Source organism: Pristis pectinata, chromosome 1, assembly GCF_009764475.1.
Source record: "Pristis pectinata isolate sPriPec2 chromosome 1, sPriPec2.1.pri, whole genome shotgun sequence".
In the NCBI taxonomy this organism is placed as follows: Eukaryota; Metazoa; Chordata; class Chondrichthyes; order Rhinopristiformes; family Pristidae; genus Pristis; species Pristis pectinata.
This window is the reverse complement of record NC_067405.1, coordinates 25,097,029-25,112,579: the sequence shown is the minus strand read 5'-3', so window position 1 is coordinate 25,112,579 and position 15,551 is coordinate 25,097,029. Positions and strand designations below refer to the sequence as shown.

General features: G+C 37.1%; 1 protein-coding gene across 1 annotated transcript in view; it reads right to left on the bottom strand.

Moving 5' to 3' along the window:
- Positions 1-15,551, bottom strand: part of LOC127583300 (low-density lipoprotein receptor-related protein 1-like) — a 1,307,163-nt gene that overhangs the window by 1,057,618 nt on the left and 233,994 nt on the right. Inside the window, exon 2 of the mRNA XM_052039177.1 lies at positions 2,963-3,085. Within this exon, the coding sequence (XP_051895137.1) occupies positions 2,963-3,085 (123 nt within the window). The remainder of the gene's footprint in view (positions 1-2,962; positions 3,086-15,551) is intronic.

Below are 15,551 nucleotides of genomic sequence, written 5' to 3'. Positions count from 1 at the left end.
ACTGAAATGGATCAGTTCATATCTTTCAACATTGTCTGCCATGTCCTCACCCTTTCACTTCCCCTATCTAGAACCCCCTCAAGTCTCTCCACATTGGACTCAGCTGGTAACAGCCTCCCAACCCATAAACTACCATGTATTCCTTCTCTCAGTTTTCTATCTATTAACCAAACACTAATCCACATCAGTATATTATTGTGCACACTTTGTTTAGTAGTTTCTTGTATGGCACTTTAAAGGTTTCTGCAAGTCCAAACACACAATATCAACTAATTTGCACTTCCAAAAAAATCCTAACAGATTTGTCAAATGTGATTTTCCTTATATAAACCTGTGCTAACTTTGCCCAATTTTCTAATCATTATTTTTCAATTTATTTTATTTCAAATTTATTATTTCATACCTGCCATGTGGGTCCTTCATATGCATAACCATATTGACCATAATCTGGTCATATGTACATAAAGACATCCTGACCATTCACATCTTTGCCCAATAATTGAAGAATTCTGGATTAGCACTCCATCAGCACTTCAAGATGAAAAACTTATTTTAAAAAGCTACAGTAACATTGTCTTGGTCTTTAGTTTGCTCAGCAGAATGAAAATCAATTTGAAAAGGTGATAAGAATACTGAGTCAAGATGCAAAATGGTTTAAAAAGTATTAAAATTACTTTAACTCTATAAAGAAAAGCACATCATCAAGCCAGTTATATTCTAAACAGGGAAGCATAATTAAATGTTATTACTTAAGTGGAAGCTGTTAATGAAGGACCCAGGATCATGCATGGAAATTAGTGAGAAGTGCATTTAAAATATATCAAAGTAAATAATTTCCTAATGAACAATGAAATGAATGCTTGGAAAACTCTGGGGAACTTTTATGTTTGATACAACTATGGTCCTTCTGGAAGATGTTCCTACAACACTGTCAAGTTAAGAGTTCCACAATTTAGACCTACTAATAATTAAAGAACAATATATTTCCAAGTTAAAATGGAATGCAACTTGGAGGGTAACGTGCAGGTGATGAAGTTCCCATTTACCAGCTATCATTGTCCTTCTTGGTGCTAGAGGTCATAGGTTTACAAGATATTGTTAATCCAGTCTTGTTGAATAACTACAGGAGATTTTCTAGATGCAGTTGTGGTGCACAGAGGGAGCAAATGTTCATGGAGTGCCAGACAAGCAGGCTTCTTTGTCTGGATGGTTACTGATGGAGCTGAACTCTTCTGGGCAAATGGAGAGCATTCCATCATATTGGTGGCAGAGTGAAAAAGGCTCAAAATACCCAGACTCTGACCTGCTATAACCAAACTATTCGCTTGGCAGGTCCAATTAAGTTTATGGACTATGTCAACCCTCAAGATGTCAATGGATTGGGACTTTGTGATGGTAATATCACTGATGAAGGGTAGCTACACAATTTCTTTAAACACCTTTGTCTGAGACTTTTTTGTTTTCATGTTAGTTGCTACTTATCAGCCCATGTGTGAATATTATCTGAGCCTTGCTCAATGAGAGGCAAGGAGAGCTTTCTTTTGAGGAACTTCAAATGGAATTGGAATTGAAGAATGGAATTTGAATGGAATTGCAGTAACTTAAGTAACAGATTGCCATCCCTTTAATAAAGGCAGACCTGCTGTAAAATGACAAAAATATATATTCCTTTACCCTTAACAGAATGGGAGTTTAATGAGGGCTAAGATCTATATTCTCTTCAAGTTGGTGGCTTGGATTTTGTGGGGGAAATACTGGCAGTTTGTGAGAGAGTTAGATAAAAGGGATGTCATCATCATTGGTCTAATTATCAGAGAGTCAGTATTGTTGCTTTAAAAAAAAATCTCGCTCTTCCCTAAAGATGGATATTACCAAGATATGGCATAGTTCCAAATGTGCCCAGCTGTTCTCTATTATTTTGTCCAAGAGGCCATCTTTCATGTTGGAGCCTACATAATTCTTAGTCATCTGCTCAGCCATGGGAGATGCCACAGTTTATCCAATTTCTACAAGAATTTTCCAGCAGGAAGTCTCTGGAAAATGAAGAGTAGGAAGCATTGGCGATCTTTCTCCCTTTCTAAGTAGGGATGAGATAACGCTCGCACGGAAATGTTCTTGGAATGTCAGAGAAATTCAGTTCTTGACTGTGAACGTATTCACCCAGTGAGCCAATTGGAAACAGAAAGTTATGTAACCACGATGTAATCACAATAGTGTTTTAATACCATTTTAATATTTAATAGCCTTTTCAGCAAAGCTTTTCGATTTTGATACGCTAAAGATTTATCTTGCTGCCTATGTTCAAGATTGTCTTTGGAATTGGCATCCAGTTTATTTAAAAATTACATTTCTTTTCAGAGCCCAAAAACACACTTTATACAGGCTATGACTTACTTTTTCCAAACTTGCTATTCAAACCACCTCTTAACAAGTTTAATATTTTAAGGTCAAATTGATTAGGTTCAAACTTGAACATGACTATTACTCATTTCTAAATCCAATAATATTCAATTTTATTAATCCCATTAGTTAAGACATAAAGAAGAGTTTCTAATGTATGGATTCAGCTGCCATACAGTAAGTTAATATGGGTACAAAATATTCAAAATCTCCATTCACAATAGGACAAATTAACCATTTTCAGACTCCAGAAAGCAGATGTATGCTATATTCAGTAGTAAAAATTTGAAAGTAAATAAAAGCAAAATTTGTATTCTCGTCTTCAATTTTAAACCTCATTTTCTTTGCGTAATTGTAAGCAGCTTTCATTTTAACAGAACTATAATCAAATTTATAACAGAGACAAAATTTCAGTGTCCCACGCTGATCTAATACTGATACATCTTGAAAATACTCAACATTTTCTGTACTGGATCACAGAAGAGACTAAAATAATATTAACCTGTTTTAAGTGTCATTGAAGCTTGTAGTCAGCTTAAATAAAGATTAGAGGTTCACTTACACTGATCAAGTGACTCATCTGAATCATCAGGACAGTCTGGTTCACCATCACAGAGCCAGTTCAGTGAGATACAGGTCACATGGTCATGGCAGAGAAATTCAGCTGGTCCACATGTTTTGTGGTCTGCAAATCAAAGGGGGGAAAAGCCTTTAAAAACACAAATAATCCAAGTATGTATGTAAAGGACTGGGGTCAGGAAAATACAAGTTCTTCCACTTCTTTCATGCTTTTTGCTTTTGAACATACATTTACACAGCAGATTATTCAGTCTTTTGACCCCAAATTGTATGGATTAGTCAAGAATACATAAGCTTTGCAAACTTTGATCTATGTTCCCATGCTCTGATCATCTAGTAGCTTGAACACACATGTATAATATTAAGTTCATCAACCATTTGAAATTCATCTTTAAATTTCTAAATCTGGATGTAGAAAAATTGGAGTTAAAAAGTGCAAAGTATAAACAACCTTGCAGTTTGATGAAAACTCAAAAAACCTGAAATACCAACACAGTTTCTTTCTCCTCTGATGCTGCCTCTCTTCCTGAGTATTTTCAGCATTTTCTGTTTTTATTTGCAGCAACAAAGCTGGTTCATCAAAATCACCTAATCCTCTAATGAATGGTAAAGATTTTGAAAAAGCTTTACAAGCCCACAATTTTATGCTATTTTGTCCAGCATTAGGGCCCACACATTTCTTCACTTATTGCAATGAAGCTTTCATTTTCATAAACTAAATTTTGTTCTCCTTCTCTGGTCTGCAAATTCCTTTAAGGCTATTTACTCCAGCATTGAAGCAAGTTGAGACCTTGTTAAATACATGTGACAGCTCTTTTCAACTGAACAGGGAAGGACAGCATGTTTGATTTTATGTGCCACGAATTGCAGGAACTTTCAGTTACCATGTTACTGTGGGGGAAAATATACCTACTCGTGAGAATATTTGGACGAATCTGCTTAAATAGCAATGGCAGTGCAAAACAGCTAAATGGGTTTGGAAAGTAATTTTATTCATTTAATGTGTTCTTTTATCTGCAGTAACTGTTATATTGTTTGGTAAAATGCCAGCAATAGAACAAAAACTGGATTGCAATTACAATACTGCAGAGATGGTCACACAGTTGACAGAGGTAACTGAACATGCAGAAAAAACGCCATTTGCTTAATTGCAAGAGACACATTAGAATGCAGAACAAGGGTTAGAAATTCTATCATGTGGTGCCACATTTAGTTGCACCACATGATACTATTTCTATGTAACAATGGTTGGAAATGAAATGTAGGGACTTAATACACGTGATTATCCATCTGGATTTTCTGTACAGCTGACACGTGGAAATGACTGGACATGGGAGTTGTGTTCAATGGCATGTAATGCATGCTCTGAGACCATTTCTGCAATTTTAACTCCCAGTGCAGTTCCTCATGCAGAAGCAGTTCCTCATGGTATACGAGGTCAATTTCTCTGTTTCATCAAAGGGCTCTCTCTGAGCATCTGAAGCCCAGCATCGGTAAACAGTTTAAGAAGATTTCATGGTATATACTTATGTTTCACATATACTCAGAATGCAAGGACAAAAGAACTAGAAGTCAGGGTTGGTCATTCATCCCCTAATGCCTATTCAGCCATTCAATTAAACCATGCTTTTACCCGAGCTTCACTTTTTTATACTAATCTTATATCAGCAACTGAACCTTCAGGTCACCCTTGGGTAAAGAATTCCAAGGATTAGCTTCCCTTCAGGTGAAGAAATGTCTCCCAATCTTAGTCCTGAATGACTGATTCTTTATTGTAGCACACCAGCTAGTGAAAACTTCTACTCTCCCAAACCACATAAGAATTCAATGTGCTTCAATGAGGACTCCTTCCATTCAATCCACTACTGGAGAGCTAAGGCTACAGTGCCTAATCTCATTTTATAGGATATTCCACCTAATCCAGGAATCAACCTGGTGAACCTTCATTGCACTCTCCTTTTTGTAAATATGTACTTCGTTAGATAGGGAGACTAAACCTGGACACAATATTCCAGTTGTGGTCTCACCAGGGCCTTACATAATTGCAGAATGATACCTTTACTTTTCTACTCAAATCCTCTGGTAATAAAAGTCAACATACCATTTGCCTTCCCAATTCCCCACTGTCCCTGCATGTTAACTTACAATGATTTGTGTAGAAAGAGACCCAGATTCCTCTGACCACTAACACCAATACTTTTCGATCTTTCACCACTTATACTCTGTCTTCCTATTTTTATCCTCTAACAAAGCAGATGATGTCATATTTTTCCAGATTGTCATGCCTTTGTCCATTCACTCAGCCTGTCTATATTACGTCAGTTGCTCTTACATACTTCACAGTGTGATTTTTTCAGAAAAAGCATTCACAATATTTACAGGTTTTCTGAGTCTCTGATTTTCGAAAATAGTTTGTCATTGTTGTTCATCTTGACTTGAGAAAAGTGTCACTTCTTGATTCAATGGAATCCTACGTCAATTTATTCACTGAAAAAACTTCTGGAGAACACTCATGACCACACAACTCTTCTATATATCAGGTTTCCTTCCCTTAACAATTGCTTCCCCATTTTTCTTTAATGGGTTACAATCCATTTGTGTCTTCCGTATTCTTGGGATAACCTGCTGCTTCTTTCTGAATGCATTTATGTTTCTTTTGGATAGTCACCTAAACACTTCTAATGTTTGAAGATTTTCTTCTTCAGTACATCATTGTGATTCCATTGACATTGATCTTGCCCAATGTAGGTTGAAAAATCTTCGATAATAACAACACTACGAGTTAGTTTTATGCAGGAATAAAGTCCCATATATGAATATACAAATATTTCCACATTCTAACATATTCATGTTACAGGTCTGTTCATCATTAACTACTTGATTCAATGTCTTCTGCTCATCATTATAGTTTTACCCACATTTGATGATGCCAAGTCACTCTGGTTCATCTTACCCCAAACTCTTGCTTTATTCTAATTGAACTAAATTTAGTCCAGCTGCTCCTTCAGCATATATTTGTCAGATTGAGGCTTGCAAAAGTTGATTGGTCTTGTACCTACATTCCAACATCATAGGCATTATGATCTGTCCTAATTCTCAGATATCCTTGAACATTTCTGCATACTTTCCCAACAATATGTCTAAGTGTGATTTTGAAACATCCATCCTAAAACCCACTTTCCACTCTGGATTCACTTCCTTATACAATGTTGATTGAATACCATAATCAGCCCTGATATTGGTAACTCCATTTCCTGTCTGCAATAAAACACCAATAACCTATTACCCAATTGTTAGGAAATCCCAATGTTTCAGAACGTGGCTCACTGTGACTCCCACACATCTTTTAACCCACTGAGGCTCTGATGCCCACACTCCCCATTAACATATTGGGGCCTGATTCCCATACTTTCCATTCTCCCTAGAAAGTCACAGAGTCCTGTTTCCCATTCCCCCTTAAAATTCATCAGTTTTTGTTTCCTGCATTCTCTTTAAACTTACTGGGACCCCATTTCCCTCATTCCCTTCAATGTGATAATTGCCTGACTTCTGATTCTGAAATCTGTAGCAATTCACACTTTCTTACTTATTGATCTGTTATTCTGGCAGAGAAGGTGGCCATTCAGACTATTGTATCTATGCTGGCTCCCAGCATTGAAACCCCAACAGTGTTGTTCCCTTTTCCTGTACTCAGCCACTTATTGTCGTACACTTTCAGTTACCTATGCCATCTTTACTATAACTAATTAAGCTCGTGGATGCAGGGGGAAATTAGAGCATTCAGCCAAAACCCATTTGGTCATCAGGAGAATATGCAAACACCACACATACAGTATTCAAGGTCAGGATCAAACTTGGGTTCACAGACCTTGAAGGTTGTGAAATTATACCACCGATTTTGATATTTCAGGATTGAAATACAGGATCACACAACTTTTGTACAACATCTCTGAATGGAACATCCTTTGCTTTCTATAGCATTAAAATTTTTGCTTACACAGTGCATGTTTTACAGTTGGAAGAACGGCTTTATTGTGGTCCCCTAAAGCGTTATTTTGTGCAGGTGTATTTTTTTTTAACCAATTCATCAATTTCTACCACATCCTTTGTTCTAGAAAACATTTTCATGTGCTTTATATATGAACTGAAAGACTCGTGCACTCTGTCCTTTATGCTGTTGCTTCCAATGTAACCAGCATGAATTTGAGCAGCCATTTGCATCCTCTTCGACTGATGCAGTTCCTGCCAAACTGCTTTTGTCAGATCAGAATCCACAAGCTTTCCCCACTTCTGCAAAGCCTGTTTGCTTCACTGGTCACACTTTCAATTCATTAAACAAATGACCCCATTTTTTTCTGGCACAACTCCCAAGCATTTTAATCTATTGGTAGCTTTTTGTTTTAAAACCTTGGTGCATGCATGCCCAAAGATGCTCTGCATGTATAATGCAAGCATCACCTGTAGCAAGTCCCTTTCTGTTCGAGTTAGAACAAACTGCCTCATTTGAGGTTCCTGTGTTCTATTATAATTATTGCATGTAGAATTTAACAGCACTCCAGCAGTATCCAAGGTCCATTGTAGGATACAGCTTGCAATATGGAGCACTGGAAGCAGTGGGAAAAGTTAAAAAAACTGAAAAATAAAATCCATGTCAAACATTAAAACAAGTCATCTTACCTCATGGACGTGAAAACTCTGTAATAATATATTTTTTAAACAAGAGATCAGTAGTCTATAGTCCTTTGTATAAAGACATGTTTCCCAACTGATCCTCAGAAAGACTTGGCTTTAACTTCAACAATTTGTCCCCTTATCCAAGACTCCACAATCAGTGCTAAAAGTTTTTCTTTATCTGCCTCAAATCAGATATTCCTCAATATTCTTGATCCCTGGGAATGGGCCATGTTTATGTAATCTCTCCTCATTATCAACATTTGGAATCATACAACCATAGAGTAATACACCATGGAACAGGCCCTTTGGCCCAACTCATCCATGTCGACCATGGTATCCACCAAGCGAGTCCCATTTGCCCGCATTTGGTCCAAATCCCTCTAAACCCCTCGTATCCAAATGTCTTTTGGACATTGTTATTGTACCTGCCTCAGCCACTTCCTCTGGTAGGTCATTCCCTATACATACCACCCTCTGCATGTAGAAGTTGCCCCTCAGTCCCTTTTAAAGCTTTTACCTCTTACCTTAAACCTATGCCCTCTAGTTTTTAGTTCCCCTTCCCTGGGGAAAAAGACTACATGCATTCACCCTGTCTATGCCCCTTGTGATTTTATACACCTCTCTATATGGTCACCATTCAGTCTGATATGCTCCAAGGAATAAAGTCTTAGCCTGCCCAACTTTTCCCAATACTCAGGCTTGAGACATGGCAGCATCCATGTAAATCTTCTCTGCACTCTTTTCTGTTTAATGATATCTTTCCTATAACAGGATGACCAAAACTGTACACAATATTCCAAGTGCAGTCTCACCAATGACTTGTACAAAATCCTGGAAAAATTCTGATGAACATGGGGACGCAAGAAACGCTGGAATCTGCAGCAAAAGCAATCTGCAGGGGGAGCTCAACAGGTCAAGCAGCATCTGTGGGGGGGAAAGGAATTGTCAAGGTTTCGGGTCGAAAGCTTGCATCAGATCCTGGTGAAATTGTACTGCAGTCCTTTCAAGGCCAAATCAAATTTCTGGGTTTCTCTTATTTGATTCATTAACTCCTGTAACTATTTTGTGAATATGGATTCTGCAATCCAATTACTCTTTTGGCTTTATAGAACAAATGCAAGAATTGTTTAAGTTAGCACAGCAGAAGAATCATACAATAATGAAAAAATAAAACCATACTTTCAAAGCCTAAGTTAGTGCACAACGTGACTAGAAATCTAGTTTATATGTAATTATTTAGGATGTGCCTGTTACAGTTCCTGTTTTAAAGGACAAATTTCCACCCACACACAGTTACTCTGAAAAAGAAACGAAAGACTGATAATGGTTGTAAGTTTCAGAAGGAAAACAACTTCCGATGAGATCTGGTAAAATGGTGCACTTATTGTGCTTGGGTAAAAACTTCTGTCAGCTTCTTTTATGAGTTTTCAACTGGATAAGCAGTCCATTTACTCAGACGTCAGCTGCATAGACATTCTCAAACAATTTCAGCAGAGTAGTTTTCACCAATGTGTCTTCCATTCCCTTTGGAGTTTGCATTCATTCATAAATCTTATCTTTACCTTTAACTGTGATACACCTACAGCTATGATAAATGTAACCATGGTGCAATTTAACTCCGAGAAACTTTCAGTCTACTCAGCACTGCAATTACATTCACCTTATCAGAAAGGTAAATAATCTGCTCCTCTTTAGGTAGGTCTCCGTTACTCACGGAGACAGAAGCCTTGTTTTTAAATATCAGCATCAAGAACCTGATTCCATTTCTGTCCCATTTAAACTTTTACTCACACACCTCAGGCTATTAATGAGGCTCTCAGATATGACAGGGAGTGATCCAATTAACATTATAAGACCATAAAGTTAACCATAGATCAGTGGAAATGCCAGACAAGTGCCTGCTAAGCAATAGGTTTGACACAGAAAGTGCTATCTGTATACAGTACTGATATTCGGCTGCCTTTAACATTGTGGGAGTGAGGGTTCTCTCAAAGCCCTCGTGGAATATCTTCAAACATCACCTTCAACACCAGTTGCAGCTCAGAGCTGCCTTCACTGTCACAGTCATTATTTTGGTCAACGGATTTCCCTCCTCACCTCCCAGTGTCTGCTGTGGACAACATACATGATGTAAAAGGCTAAGAATCACCTGTTAACCAGTCTAAGTATGATATCCACAGAGAGACAAGATTTATCATGAGAAAACGTAACAGTATTCATGTAAGAATAAAACACGTAAAAGAATAAATTGGGATTTCTGTAATGCATTAACATGTTATTCATTTAACAGTGACACATAAGAACTGATCAATAATAATTTGCATCCTTCTTTTCACATTTCTCCATGGTCTTGCTGCACCTTACTTTGAAACTTTCCCCCAACCCTCATGAAATATCCAAACTCCTTTGCTTCTGGCCTCTTGGTCATCCCTGAATGTAATCATCCTTTCATTCTGTAGGTAGCTTTTCTTCAAGTTAGGCCTTAGGCCTGAACTCATTCAGAAGGGGTAAAACTACAGTAGTATCTACAGGAAGCACTGCCTCAAGAAGGCAGCATACAAAGATCCCCACCATCTGGGCTATGCCATATTTGCGCAGTTAACATTGGACAGGAAGTAAAGAAGCCTGAAGTCCCACACCACCAGGTTCAAGAATAGCTACTTCCCTTCAACCATTTCATTCTTGAACCAACTGGCATAACCCTAATTATCACAACAGTTTAGCAACACTATGACTACTCTGATCACTTTGCACTAAAATGAATTTTTTTGTTCTAATTTTTTTTTAGAACTCTTGTAAAAATTGTGTATAATGTGTTTAATTTCTTTTTCTTGTGAGTGCTGCTTATGTTATGCTATGTGCCTGTGATGATGCTGCAAGTAAGCTTTTTATTGCACCTATGCATACAGTTTCTCATTGTACCTGTGCATAAAATTTAAGGCTTTAAACTCAGAGCATGTCAATCCATAGCTCTTTTGAATGTTTAAGACCCAGCAAATGCTACAGCTGTAATAAAAATTCAAGTACAACAAAAAACTACCCAAGATTTTACAATTATAACCTTCCCCAACTGATCTCTGTATTCTAATGACCTTTTACAGCTTAAATCCTCAGTTGTATTTCTCTCCAGTTCTGAGTCAGATGTCTTTCCACCTAACTCTGACACTGAATGCAACTCACTCTCATGATCACCTGAAGGAGTCTGTTCCCATCTGTATGGTTGGTCAACCCATCTGCAGTTTCGTAAGCTTTACCCATAGGCAACTCTAAACAATTTAACACTTTAACTCCAGATAATTTTGACCATCACACTTCCCAGTGATCAAAGTCATGTTTACTTTCATATACACAAGTACATATATGCACAAGGGCAATTAAAAAACTTTGTTCTAATGTTATGTTTATTTTGTTATTTATTTTGCACATGTATAATTTATGTCAATTTAAGTTTATGTGAACTGATGTTTGTCTTCATCTTGTACTGTGTTGCTGCTGCAAACAGTTTTTTCATGGCATTTATAACCTGTGTATATATGCCTATGACAATAAACTTGAACTTCAACTTGGTTATAAGTGGATGGATTGGCCAATTTAGAGAACAAGTCCATTGTGATTTATTTGATGTTTAATCATTATCTTGATAAATATATTTGGATGAACAGACCGAGTTAATCAGCATTCTGAAAGGTTCGCAAATGGGTTTTACTTTCATGACAGTTCTTATCTTACCAGGTTATTAGGAAGAAACCCAGACTTGGCAAAACTATGTTTGTTCCTTAGGTGTTGACAGTCAGACTATTGAGGTTCAGAGAAGGAAACAAACAGTTTGTTTCCTTCAGCTCAGAGTCTATTTTAAAAGCTCTTAAAAACCCTTTCGGTCCTCACAGCATGCTGGAAAAGAAATTATGGTCAATTTTTAGTGTTTCATTGGTGCATTATTGGAGACGTAAAGGGATATATCAGGGAAGATGACTGAATGCTTGGTCAAAGTGTTGGTATAGATTCTGTTGGTAGTTTTATGTGGAGTCCAAAGGTGGATCAGAAACATGCCAAGGTATTCCAACGTGTATACGTGGGGAATCTACTCTTTGATCAGCACCAGACTAGACTTCACACAGAATTTGCCAGCCTCGTAAGATATTCTTTTAAAATATATATATTTGATTTAATGCTTTTCGTTATTTTAAAGTTTAAGTGGGAAGTGGGAAGTGGGAAGGCCAAGAGAATGGCTGTGTTCATGCACTGGGGAGTTAACACAGAACTAGAGATTAAAGAGAAAGGTGGGTTATGAACTCAAAGCACAAATACAAAGCCACATCAAAAATAGAGGTTAAAATCACAAGGATAAGAAGTCACTCACACACACTTTGATGGAGGAAAGGAGTAAAAGTAACTTATTGAAAAATTGTTATTGTAGGCATTAGAAAATTAAGATTTAAAATCAAATGCAAGAAGAATAGAAAAAGGTGTGATTTTCAAAAGAGGGCAAAGAACCGGTGAAACTGGGGGACCAGCCTTAAAGTACTTTGCCGATGAAAGCCAGACCACTGTTCTTTGTGTACTGCATCTGGTGGGAAATGTCCTAGTAGTGAGCTTGTTTTAAGGAGCAGAGTTTCATCACTCAAAGCCAGGTGATGATGGGTACAATCAAACATTATAAAGTTATAGATGCTATTTTAGCTTCATCAGGTGACTGGATATTTTGGTAGGTGATATCTGGCTCTCCTGCAATAGCCTCAGATATTAGTGTTGAATGGGGTGAGTTGGATGTACATGATATAAATAAGAATAACCACCAGTAGATGCATTGGACAGAAAGATTAATGAGAGAATAGGAGGAGATATTTGGCTTTGTTAGTTTTAAGATAGCAACACCATTTCTCAACAAGCTCCTTGGAGGATGAGAGGATATAGACTGGTCTAGGAAAGAGTCAAACCTGGGTTGGCGCCAAGAGAATTAGAAAGGTTGAGGAGTGTTGGAAGATTGGGCTAGGGAATTGAGAAGGCAGGGTATCAATAATGGTTATAATGAATGGAGACATAGCAACAGGATGGATAAAGAGAAAATAAATGAGAAAAGGATTAATAATTGGAAGTATCATTGCGGAACCTGGGCTCTCAGTGGCAATTGAACACATAAAGAGTGATATAGCTCTGCTTATGAAGAAATTATAAGAATGCACATACTCAAGAGGTGAACATTAAATAAAAGGGACACAAGTAGGAAGGAGTCCAGAGATAAAGTCAGAAATTCCATGATGCAGCTATTTTGATGGATTATTGATGAGTACGCCAGTGGAGTACTTCCAGTGGCTGTGCAGGAGTGGCCATGAGCCAGAAAATAAAGACAACAAAAGTGATGCAAGAAGCTCACCAGCAGATCCAATGCAGTTTGGAATTAGAAACCATGAGCTAAGCTCTTATCTGGGGGAAAAAAAAATAGGTGTTTTCCAGTCATAAGCACAGCAGTGATGGGTATAAAATGATTTGAAATTTGAACAGGGAAACAGAAACATAGCTATTAGGTTGTCCAGTGCTAGTACAACAAGAACAGGACAGAAATTTAGAATCCAAGCATTAGTGAAGATTCCACATGCACTTAAACCAAGCACCATGAAAGGTAAATATCAGAGGAATTGAGGAAGTAAGAAGTCAAATTTGTGGAGAATTACTTCAAAAAGAGCACAGTGGAAAAATCAAAGAACAAATGGGGATGGGGGAAGGACAGGAGGCTCTGCAGAGTTGGATGCAGACCGAGACCTTGAACTTTAGTTCAGACTAAACTGCAGTGAATATTGGAGCTGTATCTGTGGAAGTAGTAGTAGTTAACATTTCAGGTTGAAGACTCTTTATTGGAAGGATTCTGATGTTAATGCTAACTCTGTTTCTCTGTCCACAGATGGTGCCTGAGCTGCTGTGTGTTTCCAGCATTTTCTATTTTTATTTCATATGTTCAGCATCTGCAGCTTCTTGATTGTCACCAGAATCTTCAATAGTGGAAGAACTGTGATTATTGGGCAGAGGGTTTCCAGGGAGGTCTATAAATGCCATTAAGGATCTACTCAGCCTAGAGCCATTTAAAAAATTATAACTTATACTTGTTATAAAAATATAACAACTTTGTTAATTGAAAAGTCAGACATTATCTTTTCCATTTTGAAAAATTAAAAGTGATGAAAAGACATGAACATGTGTTGAAGACATGATAAGTCTAAATCTAACAAAACATTCATTTGGCTGGCTAGAAAATTAATGATCATTATAATTTCCTCATCAACCACAAAGGATTTAGAAATTTTTAAAGAGAAAATCTAAGTGTTTTATTCCTGGTAGATGATTTGGAGAGTCTACAACCCTTTCTTCTTCTCTATCCTACAAAAGTTTTTAATTCTAACCCTGATCTACTTCAAAATTCCTTCTATAGCCTATTAGTTTATAGCCAGTTTTATTGCTGCCATTTGAAGAATTCATATTTCAGAATGATTTCAAATGCCTGGCTGTAAATGGAATGTATTCCAGCAAACAGTGAGAGTCAGTTTTGAAGTTCATTTTGTAAAATCTGGTCATGAGTTTTGAGGTTGTGGAGCTCCCATGTTGGCAATCTAAGTGTCAGATCAATATGCTCACAGCAACAAAAAGTAAACCTTAAGGAATGATTAGAAAAGGGTGGGGTTGTGAGAGTCAATATGGCAATTGCTCCAAGACACAGATTTCTTTTCAGATGATATTGTGTAGATTATGTTGAATAAGTAGCAGTAAACACCAAAGTTTCAACTTCATTTCAAAAAGTTACAGTTCCTTCTACTACAAACAAAATACTATGCAGTCACCTCATATTCTGAGTTTTTACAGAAGTCATGAATTTTGAAAGGAAATTGAAGCTACTTTTCTTCAAGGATGCCAAAACTATATTGTGTATATTCACAGAGGGTTTTTTTTTAAGGAGAAATTCATCTTTAGTTATTTGTCCTAAACAAATGTCTGAATAATGGCTGTCATTCTTACCCTTTTAGCGCTCTTAGGTTACCGCCATTAACAACATAAATCTGCAAGATTTTAAATCTCATCTTTTCTTGTAAATTCCCCATATGATATAGAAACATCTTTATTTCAATATTTTGAATCTATTGCATTAACATAAAATCTGACAGCACTACAAAAATGAATCCTTCAAGAAGCAAAGTCAAGATATCGACTCTGAGTTTATACTCTGGCTGCAGCTTGAAGATAAAATGTCCCCCCCCCCCCCCCACCGTTGGTGTTCATCTGGTTTTGGTGACAAGGAGATTCCACAGCTGATTAATAAATATATTGACCTTTCTCCAATAGCTTGTTAATTATTCTAAAAGAATATGACTTATCTGGGTGAATCATGATTGGCTATTCAGGTCTTCTAACTATTACATCCTCAGCAACACATAATGATAACATACATGTCTCATTAGAATTTTTTTTCTGCCCACAAGGCCATAGCAGTCAATTTGCATACACAAGGTTCCACAAACAACAATGAAATAATCTGTTCTTTGTATATTGGTTGAGGGTAACTTGCCTGTTCTTCTTAAAAAAAAGTTTGAGATGCTTTGTATTCACCAGAGTACCATTTGGAACCTTCATCAGTACAACTGAAGGAACATAAATTTTACATTAAAATGAAGTTGAACCTACTGCCTTTGTGCCAAAGCAGGCGTTGGCCCCACTGAATAAAGATAAGCTCACAGGGGGCAAAATTAAATAGGATCTGAAGATCAACTACATCAACTGAAGCTCACCTACACTATCTAAAACCAGATTTCACCTCTCAAAATGGAAAGTGCATTGTGATTTTTAGAACTGACGGTTGTAAGTGAGCAGTTATGGCCCAACATAGCAATAGGTCAACTGCACACTTTTCTGAT